The 26,447-nt window shown below is 42.8% G+C and overlaps 1 protein-coding gene across 1 annotated transcript; it reads left to right on the top strand.

The window, feature by feature from the left end:
- On the top strand, window positions 1-25,330 carry LOC127763061 (uncharacterized). Its single transcript, XM_052287643.1, has 4 exons — window positions 1-191; window positions 6,508-6,577; window positions 7,253-7,448; window positions 24,909-25,330. The coding sequence occupies exons 1-4, from the start codon at window positions 1-3 to the stop codon at window positions 25,328-25,330; spliced, it is 879 nt and encodes a 292-aa protein (XP_052143603.1).
- Window positions 25,331-26,447: the final 1,117 nt, after the last annotated feature.

Raw genomic sequence — 26,447 nt, 5'->3', positions numbered from 1 at the left:
ATGTTTCTGATGGAGATGGAGCGGAAGGCGGAGCACGAGGTTAACCTGCTCCGGCCGCCAGCGTTGCTGCACTGGGACGGCTGCGGTGGTGGCGAGCAGCCTCAGCCCCTCGACGAGCGGCGACGGATCGTGCAACGATGGATTGAATACGAAAATCGCAAAGGTCCTCGCCATTTCGACTATGTCTCAGGGTTCGTACAACCCCTTCTCCTCTTCTTGATTCGCTGCTGCAGCACATCTTTTCTGCAATTTTGCACTGTTCGTCTGTCCTAACCCCTCCTTCCATCCAAAAAAGAATTCAATCCTAACAACGAACCTGGACATATGCGTGTCCAGATTCGTTGCTAGGATTGAGGTTTTTTTGGATGGATTAGTATTCATCATCATGTTAAAAGATTAGAAATTTTTCTCGCGTTTAATTTGTGACAGAAAAAGAAAGAAAAACTATGAAATGGACGGTACACATCTCGGATGCTCAACTTTCTTGTATTCAGATAATCTAATGGGAAAAAATACGAATTACCCCCTGAACTATTGGGTGAGTATGAATTACCCCCCTAAACATGAAAACCGGACGTTTTTCACCCTCAACTATCGATACTGGATGAAAACCCCCCCGAGCAGTTTTCTAAGTGGTTTTGGTCTATGTGGCAGTCCAGTCAGCAATTTTTTAATTAAAAAACAAAGGGACCCACCTGTCAGATATCTCTCCACTCTCTCTTTCCCTCTCCCTACTCTCTCTCTCTCAAATCATGGCGGTTGCGGCTCGAGCGCTGACGGTAGCAGACGGCTCCAGCGCCTTGACGAGCCGCGTGGCGGTGGCTGCGGGCGCTTCCTCCGCCGCCGGAGCTCCGCCCGCTGCCCCCTCCACCTCCCCGAGCACCGCTGGCTGCGAGCATCCCCTCCGCCGCCCCAAGCGCCGCCCTCCGCCGTCCCCTCCTCCCGCCACCCCGAGCCCCGCGCATCGGCGGCTGTGGGCGCCCCTTCAATGTCAGACATGTCTGTTTATCTCCTATACTATGCTTTGCCACTTTGCACCGGACAACCGGGTGAAATGAGCAAGAGTGCGATGAGCGATGAAAATGGTGAATTACATATTACGCACCTGCAAATCTCACCGCAGAAAGCGGGGCAAATTACAGTTGAAAATTGATTCCCTAGCGGGAGATTCCAATCTTGTGAGCTCGACAAAACATGTTATGGCTGATTACTGATCTACCCTATAATTCACCAACACAATGTTACATTCCTCATTCCTTGTTGATCGGTCAGGATGCCCTCTCACAGATCCAACGCCTCACGTCGCTCCCACCTTCTCCCATCTGCGATTCACCCTCTAAACCGCGATCTCTCTCCCTATAATCTCTCCACATAACCACGCCCCACCGCACCTCTCCCTCGCGCATCGCCTACCCTAATCACCGCCTGCCGCTCACTCCCTCGCGCTCGCGCCGCCTCGCAGGTCCGCCGTCGCGCCGCTGCCGACCTAGGTCCCCCCCGCGGCAACCAGGCAGGGACGGACGCGGGCATCCATCGCCTTGTCAGGCCCCTCCACTCCCTCCCCACCTCGTGCCGCTGGTTGACGCGGCGCAGTCGGAGCCCCCCGCAGAGCACGCGCTGCATCTCCTTCGCCCGCGTTCATTTCTCCCGTACCTGCGGAGGCGGGTCGCCGACACCCAGCGCCTCCGTCGACGCGACGCCGCGGCCTGTCTACGACTCCTCCTCCTTTTGGCCCAGCTACAAAATAGCAAACGTATGCTCAGCATTTCACCTTCATATGCTTCTATTTTTTGGGAATCCTTTTGTTTTCTTTAAGATAAACCAAGTTTTATCCATGTTAAACAGTTACTACATCAAGATAATAGCGTCGCTCCTCCACCTCCGTGGGCAGCATGCCCTGATCCCTCCTTGCCGCTGTCGCTGCCGCCTTCAATCCTCCGTCGTCAAGGACTCAAGGTGCACTGCCGATGTGCCGATCCCTCCCACTCGCGCCGCCACTGATCCCCTCACTCTTGTATTTTTGCCTGAATGAAAATTTGTCTCATTCTCATATTCAGAAAAGAGACTATCCTCCTCAAGCAAAGATGACATGGCCGGCGGAGAACCTCCACGTCACGAGGCGTGTGTGCTCCCTACCTCACCACAGGTACTTTCCATTGCTTCTGCTACATTGATTTATTTCTGAACCATTTAGATTTGTCTGAATCAAATTTTCTTCCATCCTGTTAATCAGATGAAAAATTCAAAAGCAAACTAATGAGAGTTAAAATAAATTCTGAGCTTTACTCTGAAAACAGCTTAGGAAAGTTGATATTTACATTAATTTCAGAACATCATGTTCCTTGTGAATAAATAATATGATCTTCAAGCACTTCAAGCAACTATTATGTATGTCCTCCTATTTGCTGTGTGTTATGAATGGAATGTGCTAGGTCTATTTGCCAGTTACAGTGTCCATGGCCTGTTTTGTTCTAATGGTTATTAGAGGTATTACATGCCTATTTATACCATATATCAGTACCATAGAGGTCTTCTTTTCTTTTATTTCAGATGCATGACTATATAGCATAATGCTGATTGGGAATGATGCTTTCCTGATAATTGTTGTCCATTTAAAAAGAACCAAATATGCTGAGCCTATGCCACGCAAAAAAGTCAAACAGAACTATTCCACTATCACACTTCACTTTCAAAAGTTTCGGTCAGTGGTGAATTGATGGAGGTGGAACAATTTTTTCTAAGAATTTGATAGGGCAGGACATGTAATTATATCATTTGAATCTATCGCAACAATTTGAGCTATTTTCTTAACTGATAAGTGTGCCTCTAAACATCAGTACGATTTTCATTACAGCCCGAATTATAAAATCCACCTTTTATATGTACCTGTATGCACATGAACTGGTGTTGATTTGGTTAATCTTCACACTGCAGTATATTAGATCGACAATACATGCACTTGGGTGTAAGGATTCTTTGTGGTCTCAGTTGAGTTGAGGCATTTGGTTAACTTTGACACCTGAAGTATATTAGGTCGATGATAAATGCGCTTGTTTGCAAGGATTCATATGGTCTCAATTGGGTTGACGATTCAACAAATGTAATTCAGATTGGTCTGGATGGAATATCATGCATGATTGAGTTTCTATGTTAGATGGTCACGGAGTGTGTGGCGTAGCCCTGCTATTTTACTTCTTTGATCATGAGGCCAGCATTTCCAGGATTCAACATAAATATGCACTGCACGTTTCCAATTTCATTTCTCATGAGTCCAGCTTCATATTTCAGACATTACAAAAATACAGGCTCAGAAAGCAGTATAACCATTTATAAGGGTCTGAATTGTTGTAGTATTATTAACAAAATTAACAAGCAGTACGTGCTAATGAAGTGCTGCAGTGCCATTGAGTTAGATCAGCTCTGCACACTGTTGGCGGAAATGTCAACTTGTAATCTCGGAAAAACAGCCATGCAACCCATTATAACCAGTATCTGATGTATCTGATGAAAATAGGCATGAAGAAAACATGGATAACAACTACATGAAGGTGGAGCAATGTACCATGATCATGTTTGTCCCCCGTAAGGCATGTAAGTTTCGGTTAATGACTGGATATGGACCCTCAATTCATTTGTCAGTTTTGTTTTCAACCCACATGCAATAATTAGTGGACTGTTAGGGCAGTCATTTGGCTATTTTCTGCTGCAATTGAGTATTAAATGCCAAGAATTAATTCTGAAAATATATATACAGACGTATCGTTTTTCTAGATCACGTTGTCTGCAATATCTTTCACAGAGACCCATGAGAGTTTCTCTTTTAACAGCATAGTGCTATGAATCTGTCTAAACTCGAGTATGCATTATACTTACATGCTGGGATGACCATAGCCTGGGATATTATTGATGAAAAAAGGTATATGCCACTATAAAGACGGTCTGAATATAACTGCACTATGAATTGGATCAGCGCTTGTTACTGAAGAGCTCTTTTACAGTCTCCTTCTAACCAAGCTAGACTCCTAGATGTAGCAGAAAAGTTGGTTTCATATATTACAGAGTAAATCATTTTCTTTATTGTAGGAGATTGCATATCATGGAACATCTGCTTTCAGACATCTCTATACCCTAACAGTGACCAGGATTAGATTTTCATTTTCAGACAGTCTAAAATTAAATTAGGTCACCAACAGAAACACATATGAACAACATTGAGCTATCTCCAAAGTGCTACAGTTTTAGGAGGGGTCAATACATATAATGCTTCAGTATAAGACTCTTTTGTCTTCTTTGCCATGAGCAGAATTCCTTTGATTATCCTGGACAGGTGATTTGTGGAGTATTTTCATTGCTCTACTGCTCAGCAAAAGAGTTTGGTAAGATTTGAATGGTTGGTTGTATAGGTCATTGACATGATGTACCCAGTTTGGATTCCGTATAATTTGTTTTTCACATGAATAGCTAAATGTGCATGAATAGCTAATTTTTTCACATGTGCAGAACAAGGACAAAGTGCTTCTTGTAGTAAAGATATAGCTTTGCTCCATTAGAAGGAAACAAACCAATCGAGAAGAAAGTGGGTGCGAGACATTTTATTCTTCTCAAGTCTCAACTTTTAGAAACTGCCAGAGATGCAATGCCTGGCTAAATAGTCCTTCCACCCTTGAGGGTTTTTGTTCGGTCTTATCCGCTGTGTACTTGAAGGGCAAATGTATTATTGTATACTGCATAACACAATCAAAGCTCTCGAAGTTTATCAATGCTTGAGGATCAACAAGTTATGGTCTAAATTTTAAACCATAGAGTTTATTACTTTCAATATTCCACTATGTTTTCCAAATTGGCATGGTGCGATTGAGAAATCAAAATGATGTATATGTTTTCATGCTACTATTGAGATATCAAAATGATGTATATGATTTCCATAATTTCAATATAAGATCGCAACATTGTGAATTGGTTTCAACTAATGTTTGTTTATATTTTGTCTGTTAGATATGGATCAAAATGCTTCTGCTAATGAAGGTCGCTTTGCCTCCAGAGATATAACAAATAGAAAAATCAACATGTTTTAAGTGCATAAGACAAGAAAAATGAATGGAAATGACCTAAGGGAACATTCGAATTCGTGACATGCCTTTATATAATTTTTCTATTCGCGACATCTGAATCCATTTTAAAGCTTAATAATTTTAAAGTTTTATTAAAGACAAATATAATTACACCGTAGCGTTTAGCACGGGCATATTACTAGTACTGATAGTAGATTGATCCACCGATCAAGAGGGAAAAGAAAAGAAAAACAAACTTTAAAAGAGATCCCGACCTTGTCTTTCCAACCCAAAATCCTCCACCAAAAAAACTGAAAGCAAAATTAGCTACGAACAAGAAAGAGTAGAGCCGCTCGTCGCGCGCTGTGCGCGCCTCCTCGTGCAGCATGGCGATGTCGGCGGCCTCGACGTAGTAGAGCTGCTCGACGAAGCTCGCCTCCGTGGCTCGCCGTGAGCGGGTTCAACTCGTGCTCGTGGTCCCACGGCACGAACATCCCGTCGACGGCGGCGCTGTACCTCGGTGGGGAGTGGGGACGGCTCAGCACCGACCGGTCAAGGTTCAGGCCTCCGGCGAACGTCCCCGTGCGCGCGAACTCCGACCACGACCGGAGGAGCACCACCGTGATGTGGCCGTCGCCGAGGAGGTGGTTGCTAGCCCACACCACGGCGAAGCTGCCGGCAACCCACTCCGCCTCCGTCTCAGCCGCCCGCCGCCCTCCGCCGCCGTCAGTGCCGCCTGCTCCCGCCCTCGCGTGGCCGCCGCCGTGCAGGTGAGAAGAGAGAGAGGGGGGGAGAGATTGGGATAGAGTAGAGAGAGATAGAGAGTGGTGGAGAACTGACAGAAGGGACCCACCGTTTTTTTTTATTTAAAAAAGTGCTGACTGGACTGCCACGTGGACCCAAAACCACTCCACATTGAGTCGGGGGGTTATTTATCTGGTTTCAATAGTTGGGGGTGTAGAATGTCTGGTTTTCAAGTTTGGAGGTGTAATTCAATCGACCTTGATAGTTCGGGGGGTAATTTGTACTTTTTCCTAATCTAATGCTGGGATTAAATTTACTTTATCTACATATATATGATTTGGTTTCCATCTCGTGGTCTGCAGCAGTTCTGTAAGATATCAAGATCAGTTTGTTTCATAGTACATATATATAGTTAAGTGAAATCTTCAGGGTTACGAACGGATTAGCATATATATACCCAAGACTGTCAATCTATTGGTGTGTTTGACCAGAATTTGTCATTCCTTTGCAGCTATAAATTGTCTGTCGATGTTCTGTCAGAGATCATTGAATAGTGAAGTTTAAAAACAAGGCGTACTGAAATTTTGATACTACACCAAATTTTACATTCCTAATAAAACACAAATATTTAATTATAATAGTGTATTTATTTAAGCATAGTTGTGTGTGGACGGTTTCTCTTGCAGTTCTGACATACATAAATCACATGCAGAGAGATAAGTGACTGCATTGCTCGCCCGCATGTCCGCATCGCCCTCAATTATTACAACTTCAATCATCCGGTATGTTAAATTTACTTGTATTGTTATTCTTTCGTGATATTTCTTGGCCTGGCTCCGGTTGAGCTCTTCTTAATGAAATACCGTGTGGACGGTCTCTCTCTTTTCTCCACCGGCCGAGTTTTTTTTTTCAAATTACTTGTATTGCTCCTCTATATCTCCAAAATTTATTTATTATTTAAGGGTCTGTTTGGTACAGCTCCAACTACTAAATATTACTCCAGGAGTTGAGTCTGGAGTGAAGTTGTGGAGCTGACTAAACCCAGCTCCACAACTCTAGTACATTTTGTGAGAGAGCTCCACCTAACTCCACTCCTAGTTTTGATGGAGCTGAAACTGTTTAGCTGAGCTCTAGCTCCAGGAGGGGTGGAGCTGGAGCTGGAGCTGTGCTAAATAGACCCTAAAGCTACAAATATATATGATTATATAACTATTAAATTTTTGCATCATATTTTGGGAAAAAGTGCAACAGTGTGAAAGTTAGTGTTTGTGCAATTTTTATATATGGCTACTATATATGATTATATATGACGGACCACACACATTGTGACATGTCGATATTTAGCTTTCTGTGGAGGGGATGAATATAATTTAATTTATTTTGCGCACATGGTTCTATTTGATTCGAAGGCATTTTTAATTCTTAGTGCACGATTCATCTACGTGCATATTTTTCAGGGTGCTGAGTTCGATTGCGTTAGGCCTTTGAGTGCATATTTTGCTTCTTTCAGAGGTCAAATTTGGTCCCATGTCAACTTCCTGGCTCGCAGGAGGGGTTGTATTGATGCCCCCGTGCTTCGCTTCTTCGCTGAGCTATTCTATTATGGCCGTCTCGCTGAGACACCGGTTGTCGTATCATGCACCATATTACGGGGTATGTAATATGCCTGTTTATCTCTTTATTTACGCTAAACCTAGTTAAAACCATGATTTACTAAAAATGAACATGCTAGGACCGGAGAAAGAAATTCTGCAGGAAATGCTTTGTCACGATTCCTTCTTACTCCCTCCGTCCCAAAGAAAAAAAGGCAAACTCTAGATTTCTGTGTCCAACTTTAACTATCCGTCTTATATGAAATTTTTTTATAATTTAAATTTTCATTGTTGTTAGATGATAAAACATGATTAATATTTTATGCGTAACTTGTCTTTTTAATTTTTTTTATAATTTTTTCAAATAAGACGGACGGTCAAAAGTTGGACACGGAAACCAGGGTTTGTCTTTTTTTGAGACGGAGGAAGTAGATACGCTAACGTACTCAACCTGCAGCAATCATGGCATGGTGTGTTTTTGGATTACATTAATTAGTGTGTAACAGCATGCCCCCTAGTTCAATTAGTTGACACTTTCAAACAAGCTACTAATGGGTTTGAAATTTCGGAACAAAATTTCCGAAATTTCGCCCCCCACCGAAATGCTCATATGTCGCCCGAAACTTTTGGTTTTTTACATTTTTTTTGTGAATTTGGTTAAATTTTATTCAAATCCATTTAAAATCAGTCAAAATTTCAAAAAAAAATTCGTACGAAAAAATCCAAAATTTTCGAAATTTCGGTTCTTCCGCTCCCCTCCGAAATTTTGGTTCTTTCCGAAATTTGAAACCCTGGCTACTATGCGTGCAACCCATCCTTTTTTACCACCTCTAGTCAAGTATATTTGACGCTGGGAGATATGAGTTTAGTTCTCCTTACGTCAAATATATTAGACTGGATGGAGTATTTGTTTAGGACATCGATACAAACTTCAACTTGCATGTTTGATTATTATTTTCTAATCATATAGTCATAAATATATTAAAAATGGCTCCTTTCTCATGGATCAAATCTTTATGTTTTTAGAATATATAAGATTTTTATAGGATATATAATTGCACACACCATATATAGGACTTCATTTGCGTTAGAATTAATGGTGAATTGGTGATTGATTTCTCTGCCCCTTTCTGGGATTGGCAGGAGATCGATCAATCCTCATTGGCTTTTTTTTAGACTGTATACCTATCTAACTGCTGAGAAATGGCGTATTGACTCTAGAACAAATCTTTCGCTATGTTTGCCGCCTCCTTGAACTGGATCGGTGTTTACATATTTACAAATCTAAGCTTAATTACACTACTAGGAAAAGCATTATCGCAAGCGGCCGAAAAGGGTCTTCGCAGGTGGGGCGGCCGTCCGCCTGTAAGCCAACGACTGTGAAGATCGCCGATCTTCGCAGGCGGGGCGGCCGTCCGCCTGCGAAGATAATTTTCGCAGGCGGACGTTGGCTAGTCCGGTCCGCCTGCGAAAATAGGAATCGGCCGCCTGCAAAAAAAAAAAAAAACTTCCACCTACGAAGATAGGTAGAAAATATTAAAATTTAATAATAATTTGCCCGTCAATTACTTTTAAATTAAATAATAGAAATTCTTGCTGGTAGATTATTATGTACATATATTGGAAGATTATCAAGCATTTAGTACTGATAAATGTACATATATTACATTACTCAAAAGTGTTGCCAAAATATATATATTACAATATTTTTTTACATTGTCACTTCAAATACGCCATCTAGTTAATACATTATGGCATAGCACTGTTCCACTCCCGAAGATCCTTGAATTCGTCACTGTCACACCCTAAAAATCCTAAATTTATAAATTGTTGTTTAAATGGAATTATTAGAAATGATTTTAAAAGCCTTGAAGAAAAGATCTAATTTTAAATAATAAATTCCAATATAAAAGTGGGCTAGATAAAATTTTATTAAATACTTCTCTTGATTCTATAGTTCCTAGATTTTTCTGGGATTTATTTGAGCCAAGGAAGTATTTTTAATCAATGAAATATCATTTCATGAATAATTTAAAATGAAAAAGGTTTTAAAAGTCCTCTTTCGGCTTTGGGCCGAAAGTCGGCCCAAAAACCTCTCTCTCTCCCCGGCCCAAGTGCAAACCGGCCCAGTTAGCCCGCCGAGCCGAGCCGCCGCTCTCCCCTTCTCTCTCCTGCTCTCTCTCCCACCTGTCAGGGTCGTCGTCCACCTCGCGCCGCCGCAGCCGCGCCCTAGCCGCGCAAGCCGCCGCCGCCCCCTTCCAAAATTCGCCCGCCCCTTTCCCGATCCGATCAAATCAATAGAGGGGAAATGATCCCCGGGATCCCCTCTTCCTTTTCTCTTTTGGAATCGTCGGCTAATTTCCTTTGGAAATCGGTGGATTTGAGTTCGATTCGGATCGATCTCTCTCCTCTAACCCAAAACTTTCCATCACCGCCGCTGGCCGCCGTGTGCCTCCGTCGCTGCCCCTAGCCCCTATATAAAGACCCCCGGGACCTCCTTTATCCGCCGCAACCCTCGCTTTAGCTCGCCACCGCCTGTAGCGCCGCCTCCACTTTAGCCCGTGCACCGCCACCGCCGAAGGGAGCCCAGCCGTGCGCCACTGCCGCTCTGGTCGTCGTCGTCGATTGGGAAGGCCGCCATCGGGATAGCCAAGTCGTTGCCGTCCTCGTCCCGTCCTTCGTTTCCACTGAGGATCGCCGGAGCACCGCCGTCGTCGTCGACTCGAACGTCGCCGCCACTTCGACCTCGCCGCCATCACCGTCCGTTGCCGTTCGCCGTTGTTTAAGCCCTCGGTGAGTTCGCCGCGTCGCCCGCTACCCGTTGGTGTCCTCCGTTTGCGCCGCCGCGCCGTCGTTCGCCGTCGAGCACGTGGTCCCGAGCCGCCGCCGGTGATGACGTCATCGCTGACGTCAGCGTTGCGTCACCTGTAGACCCGCGGTGGATCGATTAGATCTCGGCCGTTCGTTTTGGATTAGATTAGATCTCGGCCGTCCGTTCCGTAGACCGTCCCCGTACACCCGGTCCACCGTGAACCCGAGCCCGCTGACGCAATAAATCCTTTTTCCTTTTCAAAAATAATTCTTTATTGCGTCATAATTCAATTAAAATCTATATAAATGATTTAATCCGATTTAATCTTTAAAAATTCATAACTAATTCATCTTAGCTCGGATTTAGTTGGTTCAAGTCTCTAATTTTTTCTAAAATTGAGATCTACATGTTAAAAATATCCTCATGTACTGTTCATGATTGTTTATGTGCTGTTTTGGTGTTTTTGCTCTTTTCTACTTAGATTTCGACGTTGCCGGAGAGTCCGAATTTGCAGGAGAAGACTTTGAAGAGTTCCAAGGCCAGCAAGGCAAGTCACACAGATCCCAAACAACCCTTTGAGCATGTTGATCCCATTTAAAGCTATTGTTTCTATTCAACTATTGCATTTATTTTGAATGTCATTTGGTGGGAATAACCTATTGCCTTTGTTATAGTCCTCTGATATTGATTACCTATACTTTGTCACCTGGTTAATAATTGGATTAGCTAGAACATTATATGGTTTTAGCTAAAGTGCTTAGGATGCTTAGCCATGCTTAGAGACACTAGCTCATATAAATGGGATAACTTATGATTCACTATTATTTAATGATGGCTTAATGATAGCTCACGATGGTTAATCGTGACTGGTTAATTAATTAATTTGCCAACTAAAACTTGATAATGGTGGGTTGTGAGCACATGGTTTTGATGGTCGTGCTCATGATAATTAAGGACCGGTTCACGATTTTCGGTTGTGAAACATTAACCGTGCCAACCACAAGCCAGCGTGGGCAACGGCTTTACTTTTTGTATAGTATGGTTCATTGTAGAGCACCAGACTGTGAAGTGGCGGAGATAAGCCCACGGGGGTCGCTGGGGAGTCCATGCCTTGTTTATAAGGGGGTGATTATGATCCAGGAACGTTGCGCTGCTTTGAATTGTGTTATGCAGAGGGTATTGTCACAATCTCTATTCGGGTACTTGTTAAGTATCGCGACGCATGGTTGACATGATGTTGAGGTTGTGTCTTGTGGGTACAGTGGTACACCTCTGGCCAGAGTAAAACTATTCAAATAGCCGTGCCCGCGGTTATGGGCGGGTCTAACAATGTCTTTCGTGATTAGTTTCACACCTCTCGCCGTAATAAATGATGCTGTAATTGGTAATAACTTGTTAGCTCCTGGTTTAGAATGGTTTGTTCCTGGTTTGGAGATAGAACTGTGCAGTCGGGATTGGTTGTTCAGGATGGTTGGGCCTATGCAACGGGTATGTTGTATAACGATGGATTAATATTGATTAATTAAATACTTTACTGTTTTATTAAATTCTGAAGTATTTATTAAATGCCATTTATGCAAATGAGACTCTATTATGCCATCCTTTGTTATCCCTTGCACTTGCATATTTGCTGCGTGGCTTGTTGAGTATGTCATATACTCACCTTGCAATCATTCATCAGAGGAGGAGTTCTACAGTGATGCTGAAGGTGTGGAGGATTAGGCGTAGCCCTGATCAAGCTGCTTGTGGGATGGAGTCGCCTGCGCCGTTTATTTTATTTTGCGCTGCTTAGATCTTTATTGTTTGAGAGGAACTATCTACCTCTGTAATGACTTTATATTCGCTTATTAATTAGAGTAATAATTGTACTCTATTATCAATTTGTTATTGTGTGCCTCGGCTGATTCCTGGACGAGGGTTTACACACATGTAAGCGTTTAGAATTTTGGATAGAAATTTCGAGCGTAACAGGCACCCTCTGGGTCGAAGAAATCTCCTTTCACATGACAGCACTCATGGTGGATGAAGTGACACAGATCACGCTGGACATTTTTTATGCATGTATCGTTAAAGCTTGTTCGACATTCTAATCTTGGCAACTGGATGCATTGAAGATAAACAATATATTAGTATCATAAATATATGAAGTTGTCTAGCACATAGTATAGAGACTTACATCCTCCGCGTTAGTCCTGTACCTCCCATTAACTCTAAGGAATTCGCAAGCGTAATACCCACAAAGGACCGTTCCTCGCGGTTGCTTGTAACACTTCAGGACATATCATAAAAGATAGTTAAAATTTGCAATTAGTGAAACAATTGGTATACATTAAGTGAGTGGAGTATTAATGGCCAATAGGTACGTACTAGCAGCTTCTCCCTTGTTCGGATCTGTTCTCCACCCTTGAACTTGTAGTACTGGTACGCACTGTATGGATGTCGTACCATTTCATATTAAGGAGGATATTTATTCATAATACATTCATATAAAAATGCAAGAGTCATAATCACTTACTACTGTAAGATTGTTAGAAATTATTTGTATGACTGGTGTTTGTAATCGAGAGGGTCCAAGACTACCACGGTTCCGTCTTTAGGGTGGATGAGTAAACAGATATAATGATCGCTACATATTAACAACAACATAGTTAGTTAGTACCAGCTAAAATAAGACATATGTGTAGAAGATAAATGTACCCGACTTACTTAAAATTATAAGCGGCTACGACGACTCTCTTATTTTGAAAGTGCAAGAAGGCTCGTCTAATGTACTGTGCGACAGTAATCAATTTCTCCTTGTGCAAGCCCTTCTTGTATTCAGCTATCTCTTTTGGAGTCTTGCCCTTCAGCTGGTCTAACCCTGGTGCTAGCCTCACGGTATGATGTGTTTGGCAAATCCGAGTTGGATCCAAGAAGCCGATAGGTTCTTTTGTCTTCTTAGCATCCATGTATTGCATCCTACAGAAGAAGTTTGTTAGTAACAATCACATGGATTTGTATTGTACATATTTTTCATATAATTAATTAAAAATCATACTTACATGCACCAAACACCGACGTAGTTGACGTCCATCTTATCCCGACGATATATGGTGTGGAGATCTGAGAAATCTAGCCATACGTAACCTTCTTCGCCGAAACAATATGCCGGTGATCGAGCTGTTATATTGCCCAAGCCTTTCTTGCTGGCCTCCATGTAGAAGGTATGTAACCCATCTCCCATGGTCCTTCGTTCAGTGCCCATTCTGGCAAGAGTGCTTTCCCATGTTCGTACTTTTCCGGGCAATCATCGATTGCGAAGTATGTTGGCCCGGCTAGTTCAGCGGCCTTCTAGGGGTCATCATCTCTGAGCTTGGCACGTTCCTTACCCCCTCTGCAGACGGTTACCATGAATTTCTCCTTGTTCTCATCTTTGGACTTGGAGTCGTGGCTCCTAAGCACTTTAGGCACCTCAGAACTGGTAGTGGCCTTCTCAGGGACCGTGGTCTCTTGCACCTCGGGGTCTTTCGCAGGAGAAGGGTCTTCAAATATTTCTGGCTCTGTACCGTCCCATTCCAATCCTGGTACTTCTTCTATTTCTGACCCGACTGATGCCGCAAATTGCACCTCTGGTTCTGCCACTGTAATCTCCATGGGCACTTCCGGCACTGGAATCTCCATGGCTACCTCTGGCACTGCAATCTTCGGTGGCACTTTCGGCACTGGATTTTCCTTTTGCATCTCGGGTTCCTCCACCTTATCAGACACCTTCCTCTTAGAAGGTCTCGGAGGTTTTCCCAACCCCGGTTTTGGCACTACAGGTTTTTGCGTGGCGTCAGTGCCCAATCCAAAGGATATGTCATTCGTGTGCCAGAGAATTATAAGATCGACCGCATCCCCAAGTACGGATACACCATCTGCAGTCGGGAAGTCAATGTCGTAGGACTCAAACCCTTCGTGGACCACTTGCAGCTACACCTTGGCATACACATCGGGTATGAACTCTTCGTTGTATGTTCTCCCAGGGATAGCAATGGCTGTAGCAGCCTCAAGAGTTTTCCCGGAGCGTCCAGTGGGAACATGCAATCTGCAGGGTGTATTTTCCTTGAGGTCATCGAAGGGGTAATCTGGCTCAGGTTCTTTGGTTTCAGGGCGAGGCAAAATCATGTGCTTGACGCAGAAATCCATCATTTACCTTTCAAACTCCGCAGTCCCTTCGTCTCTAAGTTTATCCTTGTACGCTTCACGCTTCTTATGGGGGTCATGTTTGAACCCTTCCTTCCAACTCATCTTGCTCGACACACCTCGAACCCTTCCCCCATGCTCAGGAGTACCCAGCGCCGTACTTAGCACATCTTTCTCCCTCTTAGGCTTGAAAAATCCTTTCTTCTGTGAACTGGATAAATTCTCTATTTTATCGGCAACGCTCTGCAGCACCGGATCTTCAAACGATACTTTTCCTTCATCCGTGATCTTAGGAGTTCTAGCTCTTACCCAGTTCCTTGATCTCTGTGTCCATTTCTCCATTGGTACCGGTTGCCCCTTCTTCCTCATTTCCTCCTCCTCTTTTGTCCACTGCTCCACCTTTGGTGCGTATCCCGTGGAGCCTAAGCGATGAGGAAATTTGTTCTTCTTGGCCAACTCTGCATACTTTTGGCTCCTTTGAATTTCTTCCGGGGAGTTCTTCAATGTCAGAAAGTCGTCCCACTGATTCAGGGTTATGTTGGCATACGTCGAAAATGGTGTGCGTCCCGTCTTCACAAATTTCGTGTTCAAGGTGGTTTTCCAACCATGCCAAGACTTGGCCATTGTTTGCAGTGCACAATTCCTCACTGCTGCCTCTGATCCATCCGTGAACTGGAAGATTTTCTTCAACTCTTTCCATAGGACTTCCTTATCCCCATTAGATATATGATCCCAGTCCTTGACCGTGATGGGGATCTTTTCCGTTACTATTATGCCACACTGTGAACTGAATTTCGCACGTGCCGTCTTAGGGGCGAGCGGCTCTCCTTTTGGCGAAACATGGGTAACAACATGGAACCCTTCATCCTTTCTATTTATGCTTCTCTCGCGCTTCCTTTTCTTCGCCTTAGCTGACCGTTCGCTTTTCTTTGAGCCGGTTGTGTTAGCTGGTACCTCGTCAATTTGCAACGGAACTTTTTTCTTCGGCTGCCGTTTTGATCGCCGTGGCGCCGTTTCCTACGAGAAGGTATACATGAAAGTTTCGAATTAGCTCGGGCTAATAGTTATCACGGTGAACAGTTTACATATTAAGTTTACTTGCCCCTTCTTTAGGGGGAATGTAGTCTTTGTCGCCTTCTTCACCGTCGCCCTTTTTCCTTCTATTCGGGCTTGGGCTTGGACAAGGATCGCTTGGCGACGAGTACTCATCGTCTTCGTGAGCTACATCGCTGCCAGAACTATCTTCTGGTGGGACCGTTGGTTCCGGAGCAACCACAACAGCAAGGGACTACTCTTGCTCCCCTAAACCCTTCTCTTCAGTCCCCTTAGTACTATCGGCCATCGTTTCAAACCTCTAACATAAAAAAAAAAGTTATCCTCCACATTTTAAATTACTCAAATTAGTACAAACAACTTTAAATTGCGAAATTAATTACCACTTACTATTATGCTAGAATAGATATGTTATTAATTAGTACTTATGCTATTAATTAGTACTTACTATTATGCTAATTTAATTAGTACAAACAAAATTAAATTGCGAAATGTAATTAATTATACTTACTATTATGCTAAATTAATTAGTACAAACAAAATGAAATTGCGAAATGTAATTAATTATACTTAATATTATGCTAAATTAATTAGTACAAACAAATTTAAATTGCGAAATGTTATTAATTCGTACTTACTATTATGCTAAATTAATTAGTACAAACAAATTTAAATTGCAAAATGTTATATATTAGTACTTACTATTATGCTAAATTAATAATGCTAAATTAGTACTTACAAATTTAAACATATCCTACATAATTTTTTAAAAAAATGTTAACATACCCTCCTATATGTTATTTAAAAAAATTGACCAATTCACATATCCTGCAAAATTGAACATACCCTCCCAATTTCATTCACATATCACCCACATTCCCAAATTCACATTCACAATCACATAAAACCCCTCGTTCACATATCACCCACCCCTTATTCCCATTCACACCCACATGCACACACATATATACCCCCTCACACCCACATGCACACATGTCAGTGGACGACGAACAGCCGACGACGAGCTTCGGTCGTGGACGACGAAGGAAGGGCCGACGACGAGGTTCGGCCGTGGACGACGAACCGGCCGACGAAGCCGTTCGGCCGAGTACGTCTTCGCCCGTGGACGACAAAAGGCCGATGACGAAGCCGCTCATGGATGACTGCGAGAGAGAGAGAGAGAGATTGCGGCAGCGGCTGTGGAGCGGCCGGCGGCAGTGGAGAGGTCGGCGGCGAGGTGGAGGGGCCGGGGGGGAAGCGGCCGGCGGCGGTGGAGCGCTAGCGCGCGAGCTTGCGTGCGCGTGGTGGACGGCGGCGGCGGCGGAGGAGCGGTGGAGCGGCGGCGGAGCGGTGGAGCGGCGGCAGAGGCGCGGTCGGTGGAGCTGGATCGACAGCCGGCGGCGCGGTGGAGCGCGAGGCTGGCGCGAGCTCGAAGGCTGGCGGCGCGCGGAGGACGATGGTCGGCCGCGGCGGAGGACGATGGTCGGCCGCCGCAGGCGGGCGGCGGTGGAGGACGGCAGAGGCGAAAAAATTTGGCAGCCTGACGGCGCCAAAATTTCTAGGGTTCCCGCCTGGACTTAGAAATTTTGGCGCCGCGGGCTTGCCCTTATATAGGGTAACGATCTTCGTAGGCGGGCGGTCCGCCTGCGAAGATGTAAACCCTACTCGGCGTAATAATCTTCGCAGGCGGACCGCTCTCCTGCGAAGATTTTTGCAGGACTGACTCTTTCTATTTCAGAATTATTTTAAAATTATTTTTGTGATTTGAAAATGTCTACAATAGTTGTAATACAAATGGTAATTATACATACAAATAGATAAACCTTAGTATTACTACTTTTCAAATGTAAATATTACTTAAATGTTTCAAACATTTATATTACTTATATGTGCACTTACCATTGTTCTAAAACTTTTTAAAATAAGTTTTCAAACAATGGTAAGTGAACATAACAAAATGCTACTAAAATTTAAACCTCTTTTAAAAAAACTTTTAAAAAATAAAAAACTGTAAATGTTACCCTACAAATGGTAATTGCACATAAAATTAGTACAAACTAATATGCAAAATGTTGCGTGCAATTGTTCGTCAATTTGCGATATGATCACAAATCACTTTACATACCACCATTACATAACTACTAACTTCTTATATGCTTACATGCGACTCAACAATCATTACCCTTTAACATTTTTTCCCACACCGTCCGTGCACATTAAGGCTTCACGATCTTCTGAGTAGATGTCTCGACATTCTTAATCTTCTGTACAAACTGACTATAAAGTGGCATACTATCGTATTGATTGTAATCTTCGACATCTTCAACCCCATCCACTCCCAATATCTTTTGTTTCCCGGGTAGCACTATATCTTTCTTCAAATTTGATGGGTCTTTCACTAAAACACTTGTGCCACGCGATTGGCGAGTACCCAAGGGTCATCCTTGTGACCCACACTCGCCAGGTCAACAACAGTAAGACCGAACTTATCAACATTGACCCCATTCGGGTATTTTACCCACTGGCACTTAAATATGGGGAATTGCATTGTGTGCCCATAGTCGATTTCCCATATTTCTTCAATAAACCCGAAGTATGATTGTTTTTCCCCGGCTTCATCAATTGCCTCCACACGGACACCGCTGTTTTGCGTACAGGTCTTATTATCTTGGGCTCTTGTACTAAACGAATATCCATTAATGTCATATCCCTGCCAAGAATTTACTGTAGTTGATGGACCACAAGCCAACCGCTTCATAGTAATTTCATCGGTAGTTTGTCCCTCAGGTAAGTCTAGGTCTTGCAACCAATCTATGAAGAGATGCTTGTGTTCTTTCATTGTCCACTCGGTGGTGCGACCCTTATTGTTAGCTCGTATTAGTTCGATATGTTGATCGATGTACGGCTCAACGATAGCAAACTGATGAAGCACGCTGAAGTGAGCTTCTTGGAATGATTTGTGATCATGGGTGACGAATCTCTTCTTTCCTACCGTTCCCCTGCCACTCAATCTGCCCTCGTGTCGGGGCACAGGTACTCTAATTGCATATCCATCTTTGAGGTAATCGATACAGCACTCGACAACCTCTTCAGTACTATAACCCTCAACCATTGATCCCTCTGGATGTGCATGATTTCGGACATAACCCTTCAAAACCGCCATGTAACGCTCGTATGACCACATTTGATGGAGGTACAATGGGCCAAGCACAACCATCTACGGCAACTATGTGAACAATGAGGTGCTCCATCATATCAAAAAATGACGGAGGGAAACACATCTCAAGTTGGCACTGTGTCTCATGTGCGAATGTACGGAGATTTCCTAACTCTTCAAGACTAATGACCTTCTGTGACACTGCGTTGAAAAAGTAGCACAACCTTGTGATAGCAACCTTTAAATGCTGCAGTTTTATGGCCCTTATTGCAATTGCAAGAAACACGGTGAGCAAGACATGACAGTCATGTGAATTATAACCAGATACCGACAAATCTTTCATTGAAACTAGTCGACTGATGTTTTATGAGAAACCTATGGGCACTCTGACATCACGGAGTGAGTTGCAAAATGACTTCTTCTCCTCAGGTGTCAGTGTGAAACAGGCTGGTGGAAGATATACTTTGCCATTTTTTTCTCCTTCTTGAGGGTGTAACTCTTCCCTGATTCCCATCTCGACTAGGTCCATCCTTGATTGCAGACCATCTTTAGTCTTGTTCGGCATGTCCAACAATGTTCCAACTATGTTGTCAAACACATTCTTCTCTAGATGCATGACGTCTATGGCATGCCGAACCTCCAGATCTTTCCAGTACGGGAGGTACTTAAAAAATATGAAATGCTTCTTGAATGGGGGAGGGAGTTTATCATCTGGCTTCGAACTATCATCTTGCTTCTTACTATCCCCTTGTTTCGTATTCTTCTCGGGTTTCTTGCGCTTTGCCCCCTTTGATGGTTTCTTAGTCACTTTTCCAAACTCGCAAACAATTTTCTCTGTCATTGCACACACCTTTTCTCCCGAGGTTGGTTTGGGTGCAGGATCAGTCTCTTCAGTGCCATCGAACTCCGCCTTCATCTTGCGGTACTTGTGATTTGTGCGTAGGAACCGCCGGTGCCGCATGTACACAAGCTTGTTGGAACCCGGGAGATACCTATAGTACGTTCCATTCAAGCAGATCACACATCCTGTTTTACCTTTAATTTGACCTGAAACTGAAAACATTGCTGGATAATCGTTAATGGTCACGAAGATGATGGCCTTCACTGTGAAGTATTCCCTTAAGTACTCGTCGCACACTTTCAATCCCTCTTTCCATAAATCAACCATATCTTCCAACAATGGTTCAAGAAATACGTCAATATCAATACCAGGCTGATGGGGTCCCTGTATGAGGATACAGAGTAGTACGTATTTTCGCTTTTGACAAAGCCAGGTAGGAAGATTATACGTGGTGAGAAGCACTGGCCAAGTACTATATGAGCTACTCATGTCTCCAAAAGGATTAACTCCATCAGTACTCAGGGCAAATCTAATGTTCCGTGGGTCTTTAGCAAACTCTCTGTACTGAGCATCAAAGTTTATCCACTGACAAGCATCTGCCGGGTGTCGAATCAACCCATCCTTCTTGCGCCCTTCTTCATGCCAGCGCATTAGTTCCGCATCTCGCGAGTTTGAGTATATCCGTATAATGCGGTCTTTGACAGGAAGGTACCACATCACAAGCTGCGAGATTTTTCTCTGTCGTCCCTTAGTTGTCTCAGACGGGTCTAGGCCAGTATTTCTATTCGATTTGTACCGGCTAGCACCGCATGTTGGACATTCATCTAAAGAAGCGTACTCTTTCCTGTACAGTATGCAGTGATTTATGCATGCATGAATCTTTTCCACACCAAGCGAAAGGGGGCATATGAGTTTCTTTGCTTGATATGTGCTGGATGGTAATGAGTTAGGCCTCGGGAGCATTTTCTGTAGAAGTTCTAACAAACTGTCGAAACTGGTATCAGACCATCCATATCTCGCCTTTAACCTCATAAGTTCAAGAACTGACCGTAGTGTTGTGAACTCACTGTAAGGTGAGCAAGGTGAGCATATGACATACTCAGCAAGCCACACAGCAAATATGCAAGTGCACAAAGATACCAAAGGAGGGCATAATATAGGGCTCATTTGCAAAAGCAGCATTTAGCAAACAATTGAGAATTGTAAAACAGTAGAGTAATTAATCATCAATATTAATCAACACTGAACAGCACACCCATGCTGCACAGGCCCAACCATTCTGAACAACCATACCCGGCTGCACAGATCTATCTCCAAACCAGGAATATACCATTCCAAACCAGGAGCTAATCAAATTATTACCAGTTATAGTATCTTTTATTAAGGTGAGAAGTGTGAGACTAATCACGAAAGACATTGTTAGACCCGCCCATAACCGCGGGCACGGCTATTCGAATAGTTTTACTCTGGCCAGAGGTGTACCACTGTACCCACAAGACACAGCCCCACAACATGTCACCATGTGCCTCAATACCACCACGGTACCTCGGAAAGGAGCTGTGACAGTACCCCTCGCACAACACAATCCACCACAGCGCACCGTTCCTGGATCATAATCACCCCCTTATAAACAAGGCATGGACTCCCCAGCGACCCCCGTGGGCTTATCTCCGCCACTTCTCAGTCTGGTGCCCCGCAATGAACCATGTTATACAAAAGGTAAAGCCGTTGCCCACGCTGGCTTGTGGTTGGCACGGTTAATGTTTCACAACCGAAACTCGTGACCCGGTCCTTAATTGTCATGAGCACGACCATCAAAACCATGTGCTCACAACCCACCATTATCAAGTTTTAGTTGGCAATTTAATTAATTAACCAATCACGATTGACCATCGTGAGCTATCATTAAGCCATCATTAAATAATAGTGAATTATAAGTTATCCTAATAGTGTGCTAAAGTTTCTAAGCATGGCTAAGCAATCGTATCTATTATCTAGCTGAATTAATATATAAAGCTCAACTAGTCAAGTTACAATAATCCAAGGTATCAAGGAATAAAATAATCAAGAACAAAAGGGCTATAACAAACAATAGGTTAATTCCACTCAATGACATTCGAAAATAAATGCAATAGTTGAATAGAAACAATAGCTTTAAACGGGATCAACATGCTCAAAGGGTTGTTTGGCATCTGTGTGACTTGCCTTGCTGGCCTTGGAACTCCTCAAATTCTTCTCCTGCGAAAACGGACTCTCCGGAAACGTCGGAATCTAAACAGAAAAGAGCAAAAACACCAAAACAGCACATAAACAAGCATGAACAGTACATGTGGATATTTTTATCATGTAGATCTCAATTTTAGAAAAATTTAGAGACTTGAACCAACTAAATCCGAGCTAAGATGAATTAGTTATGAATTTTTAAAGATTAAATCGGATTAAAACACTTATATGGGTTTTAATTGAATTATGACGCAATAATGAATTATTTTTGAAAAGGAAAAGGGAATTATTGCGTCAGCGGCTAGGGTTCACGGTGAACCGGATGCACGACGACGGTTCACGGGAACGGACGGCCGAGATTGATCCAACCAAAACGAACGGCCGAGATTGATCGGGTCTACCGCGGCTCACGGGAAACGACGACGATGACGTCAGCGGTGACGTCACCACCGGCGGCGACTCCGCTCACGCATGCTCGCCGGCGAACGACGGCGCGGCGGCGCAAACGGACGGCACCAACGGGTTGCGTGTGGCACGGCGAACTCACCGATGACCAAAGCGACGGCGGACGATGACCGGACGACGTCGGCGACGAGGAAGAAGCGGCGGCGACCTTCGGCTTGATGACAGCGACGGTGTTCCGGCGGTCGACAGCGACGGCGGAGGGGCGGACGAGGTGTCACAGGGCTAGGGCGCTACGGACGACGAGAGACGAAGGCAAAGGTGGCGACGGGTAGCGGTGGGCTTGGGGGTCCTTTTATAGGGGCAAGGAGGCGGCGGCGAAGGCCCACGGCGATCGGCAACGCGAACGGAAAGGTTAGGGTTCGGAGAGAAAGAGAAATCCAATTCGAGATCGAATTCTCCGCTTTCCAAACGATTTTAGCCGACGATTCCAAAAGAAAAAAGGTAGAGGAGATCCCGAGGATCATTTGCCCTCTATTGATTTCACCGGAAAAGGAAAGGGGTGGCCGGATTTGGAAGGAGATGGCGGCGGCGCGGCGCTAGGGTTCGGGCGGCGGCCGGCCGGAGGAGGATGACGAGTCCGACAGGTGGGCCCCACCTGTCAGCGGCAGACGCGCGCGAGGGCGGGCAGCTTGGCTGCGGGCTGGCTCGGGCCGAGGGAGAGAGAGAGAGGGATTGGGCCGACTTTCGGCCCAAAGCCAAAGGAGGATTTTTTTTAAAAACCTTTTTCAATTTAAATTATTCATTAAATGCAATTCCATTTATTAAAAATACTTCCTTAGCTCAAATAAATCCCAGAAAAATCTAGGAATTATAGAATTAAGCAAAGTATTTAATGAAATTTTATCTAGCCCCATTTTATATTGGAATTTATTAATTAAAATTAGATCTTCTCTTCTAGGCTTTTAAAATCATTTCTAATAATTCCTTTTAGACAACAATTTATAATTTAAGGATTTTTAAACAAGAAAAGCACTTAACAATTATAATTAGATCATTAATTGATTAACTAATTACTGAATTGTTCTTTGTATCAATTAGGAATTGAGCTCTGAAAAATCCGAGAAAATTTCAGAGAGTATACTTAATCATAGAGAATTTAATAAAAATTAAATTCATCCATGCTTTATATTTAGGAAATTTTATCTCCCACATTTAACTTCACTTGTAAATTAAAGAACATTTAATATAAATTCTTTTAATAATTTATTAAATTGTTTATAAACCCTAAAACAAAAATCTGGCTGTGACAGTCACAGCCCTTCGACTCATCGTACAAAACTTAGTTTGCTGCCTTCTGTAAAGCTTCAAAGTTATTTAACCCTCTAGCCGACCCCATCAGCACCTCGGGTTCTGCATGACGTAACATTTCCTCTAGGTCGATTTTGTCCTCAACAGAACCATCGTCATGCACCATGTCTTCAACTTGTGTCGGAACTACATTTTCAGGCCTGTCTACTTGTTCTTCGCCATGACGTATCCATATTTCGTACTCGTCCATAAATCCACGAGTTACTAAGTGCTCCTTCACTTTAAAAGCATTGTCGAAGTCCCAGGATATTTCATTCTTACAGTCAGCACATGGACAAATTATCTTCCTCATATTGTTCTTCTCAGCGTGTGCCTTGGTAATACCAATAAATTTAGACACTTCATTTCTATATGGAGACAAAAACCTCGGCCAATGATACATCCATTCCCGACTTTCCATATCTCTAAAAAAATGCACATAAAATATTTGCGCAATTAATACCAAATTTGTAGGGTTTATTGAAAAAACTTATCGCTATTCAAAACTAAATAACTAAAGGTTAAGTGTAAATTAATAAAAAATCAAAGTTTATTTCAATTTTTTTTACACAGACATGCCAAATTAGTACTTTAGGAAAATCTAACAAAATCATATCATCGGCATATTACAAAATACTATAACTATTTTTTGATTGCACCGAATAAATAGACATTAAAAATTTTATTCTCTCTCTATATATGGCAAGATCTAGATCTAGATTTAGAACTAGGAGGTGGATATGATAGCAAAAAAAAAATTGAGAATTTATGTTACCACATTAAACCACTACAACAAGAGGCATCAAGTATTACACATACATCTAACATCAACATATCAAAAGAAATAAAATTGAAAAACATGGAGCTCTTCCTTCACAATTTTGCATGCATAAATCCATCACAAATTAAGGTCTAAAAGCTTAAAAAATTGCATACCTAGTGTGGAAATGAGTAGATCTAAGCACCGTAGAAAAATCCCCCAAAGATTTGAAGTTCAAAACCTCCCCCCCTATATTTAAGTCACTTTAGGAGAGAGAAACTTCGGGGAGAATAAACAGAGCTCGGGGAGGAAGAAGACTATATAGGGGCATCTTTTAAGGCGGGCCATAAAAGCGGCGCCTGCGAAGATTGATCTTTGCAGGCGGACCATATAAGCGGCGCCTGCGAAGATTGATCTTTGCAGGCGGACCATATAAGCGTCGCCTGCGAAGATCGATCTTTGCAGGCGCACGACGTCTGCCGCCTGTGAAGATCGATCTTCGCAGGCGACGCTTATATGCTCTGCCTGCAAAGATCAATCTTCGCAGGCGGACCGCCCCCTCCACCCCGGGTACTTTTTTTGCCGGCGGGGTTTTGGCTCCGAATTACATGTCCGCCTGCGAAAATCGATCTCCTACGACGCCGAAAATGAGTTTTCTAGTAGTGTTATCTCCTTTTTTTTATCGAACTAGAACAGTGCAGTTTCAGTAGCTTCTTTCATGCATGCATGGGCCTGATTCTATGTAACTGTTAATGACAGAGGAGCCACTGTTCGTCGTCAGGAGAAGAGAAGAAGCTCTTCAAGAGCCAATATTACACCTCACCAAAAAAAGCGAAACAGATCAAGAGCCACTAGACCAGTACAGATCAAGCAATAACCATTCTCTGGAACAGTTGATAACAGAAGAGCCACTGTTTGTTAGGAGAATAGAAACGGTTCAAGAGCCACTGGTCCAGTACAGAAGCAGTTGTGCATTTTGCACCGACCGCTATGAGATTTTGCACCCCAGCGAAGACGAATTCGTATGTGGAAAGGAGGGCCAGGGAGTGGAGTCATCCTGGTGGTTCTACCTGATGATGGACGAGATGGTATTCAATCTCATCCTGCCCACACCAAGATGTTTTTTAATGATATCCGCAAATTTTGTTCCTTTGTATTTTATGTATTTTCATATGGCTTGACAAACTAGCCAGTGCAATCAAAGTAGGTACTCTAGGTTAGTTGATGTACCAAGCTATTTACCCCCGCTCAATCTACGGATGAAAACGGATTGAAATTGGATGGAAATTAGCTCTAGCTAGCTGTTTTAATTTTGTTTTCATATTTTTGGAAACGGAATCGCAGTAAAAAAATCCCAGATACAAAAGTTGAATCAAATATCGTTGAATACAGATACGGAGCGAAAAAAATAATAGAATATCATTATATTCGTTTTCATATTTTTAGAATCGGAATTGGAATAGAAAATTCTAGATACAAAAGTTGAATAAAATATTATTAGCGAAAAAGAATAATAGAATATTATTACATACAAATACGGAATGAATACAAATGGAACAAATAAATACATTACCAAATAGTTGTCGGAATGTAAAAACCGAATATTTGCCGGAATGTAAAAAAAAACTATAATTGAGCTTCCCAAATCAACGAAGAGATATGGCTTGTTTTTTCTAAAATAATAGGTAAACAATTCTAAATTTTATATCGTCAATTTTCATTTTTGGTTCATAACCGTCTATGGAAATCAATTTTCATAGTTAGTTCTCAAGAGACCCGTATGTGAAAGTGATTTTTCACTTTTTGGTCCCTTAATTGAACCCAAGACCGCTTTCTCTATACATAGCTTCCTTACCACCATCTCATCTATCAAGCATATGTTGTCTAGATTGAGAATGCTATTCATTTTATTTTACCTTCTCGAAACTTATATTCATTATGCACTTCAAATAATTTCAAATAAAAATTCAAAAACTACAGTATATAGTATATGCTGTCGAGCTAATGTAGAGCACGTCATCATAGGTTGTTTCAATCATAGGTGAGATTTTGTAAAAAGAGATGAAATTTTGTAACGAATATTTAGAACAAAAAATGATCTCAAAATGATAAAATTTTCATTGGAGATCTTGTCAAGCTCTATGGTTTTTATATAAAGTATGTCTTCATCCAACTTGATATAATAAAATTACATATAAATATGTGTTTTTCTAAATATTGAACTCTACATGTGGATATCCGGAAAAAAAATTCAGATAGTTTCCGATGACTTCCGATTTCCACTAGACGTCTTACCGT

This window comes from Oryza glaberrima, chromosome 1 (assembly GCF_000147395.1).
Source record: "Oryza glaberrima chromosome 1, OglaRS2, whole genome shotgun sequence".
NCBI lineage: Eukaryota > Viridiplantae > Streptophyta > Magnoliopsida > Poales > Poaceae > Oryza > Oryza glaberrima.
This window is presented reverse-complemented; position numbering and strand designations above follow the sequence as displayed.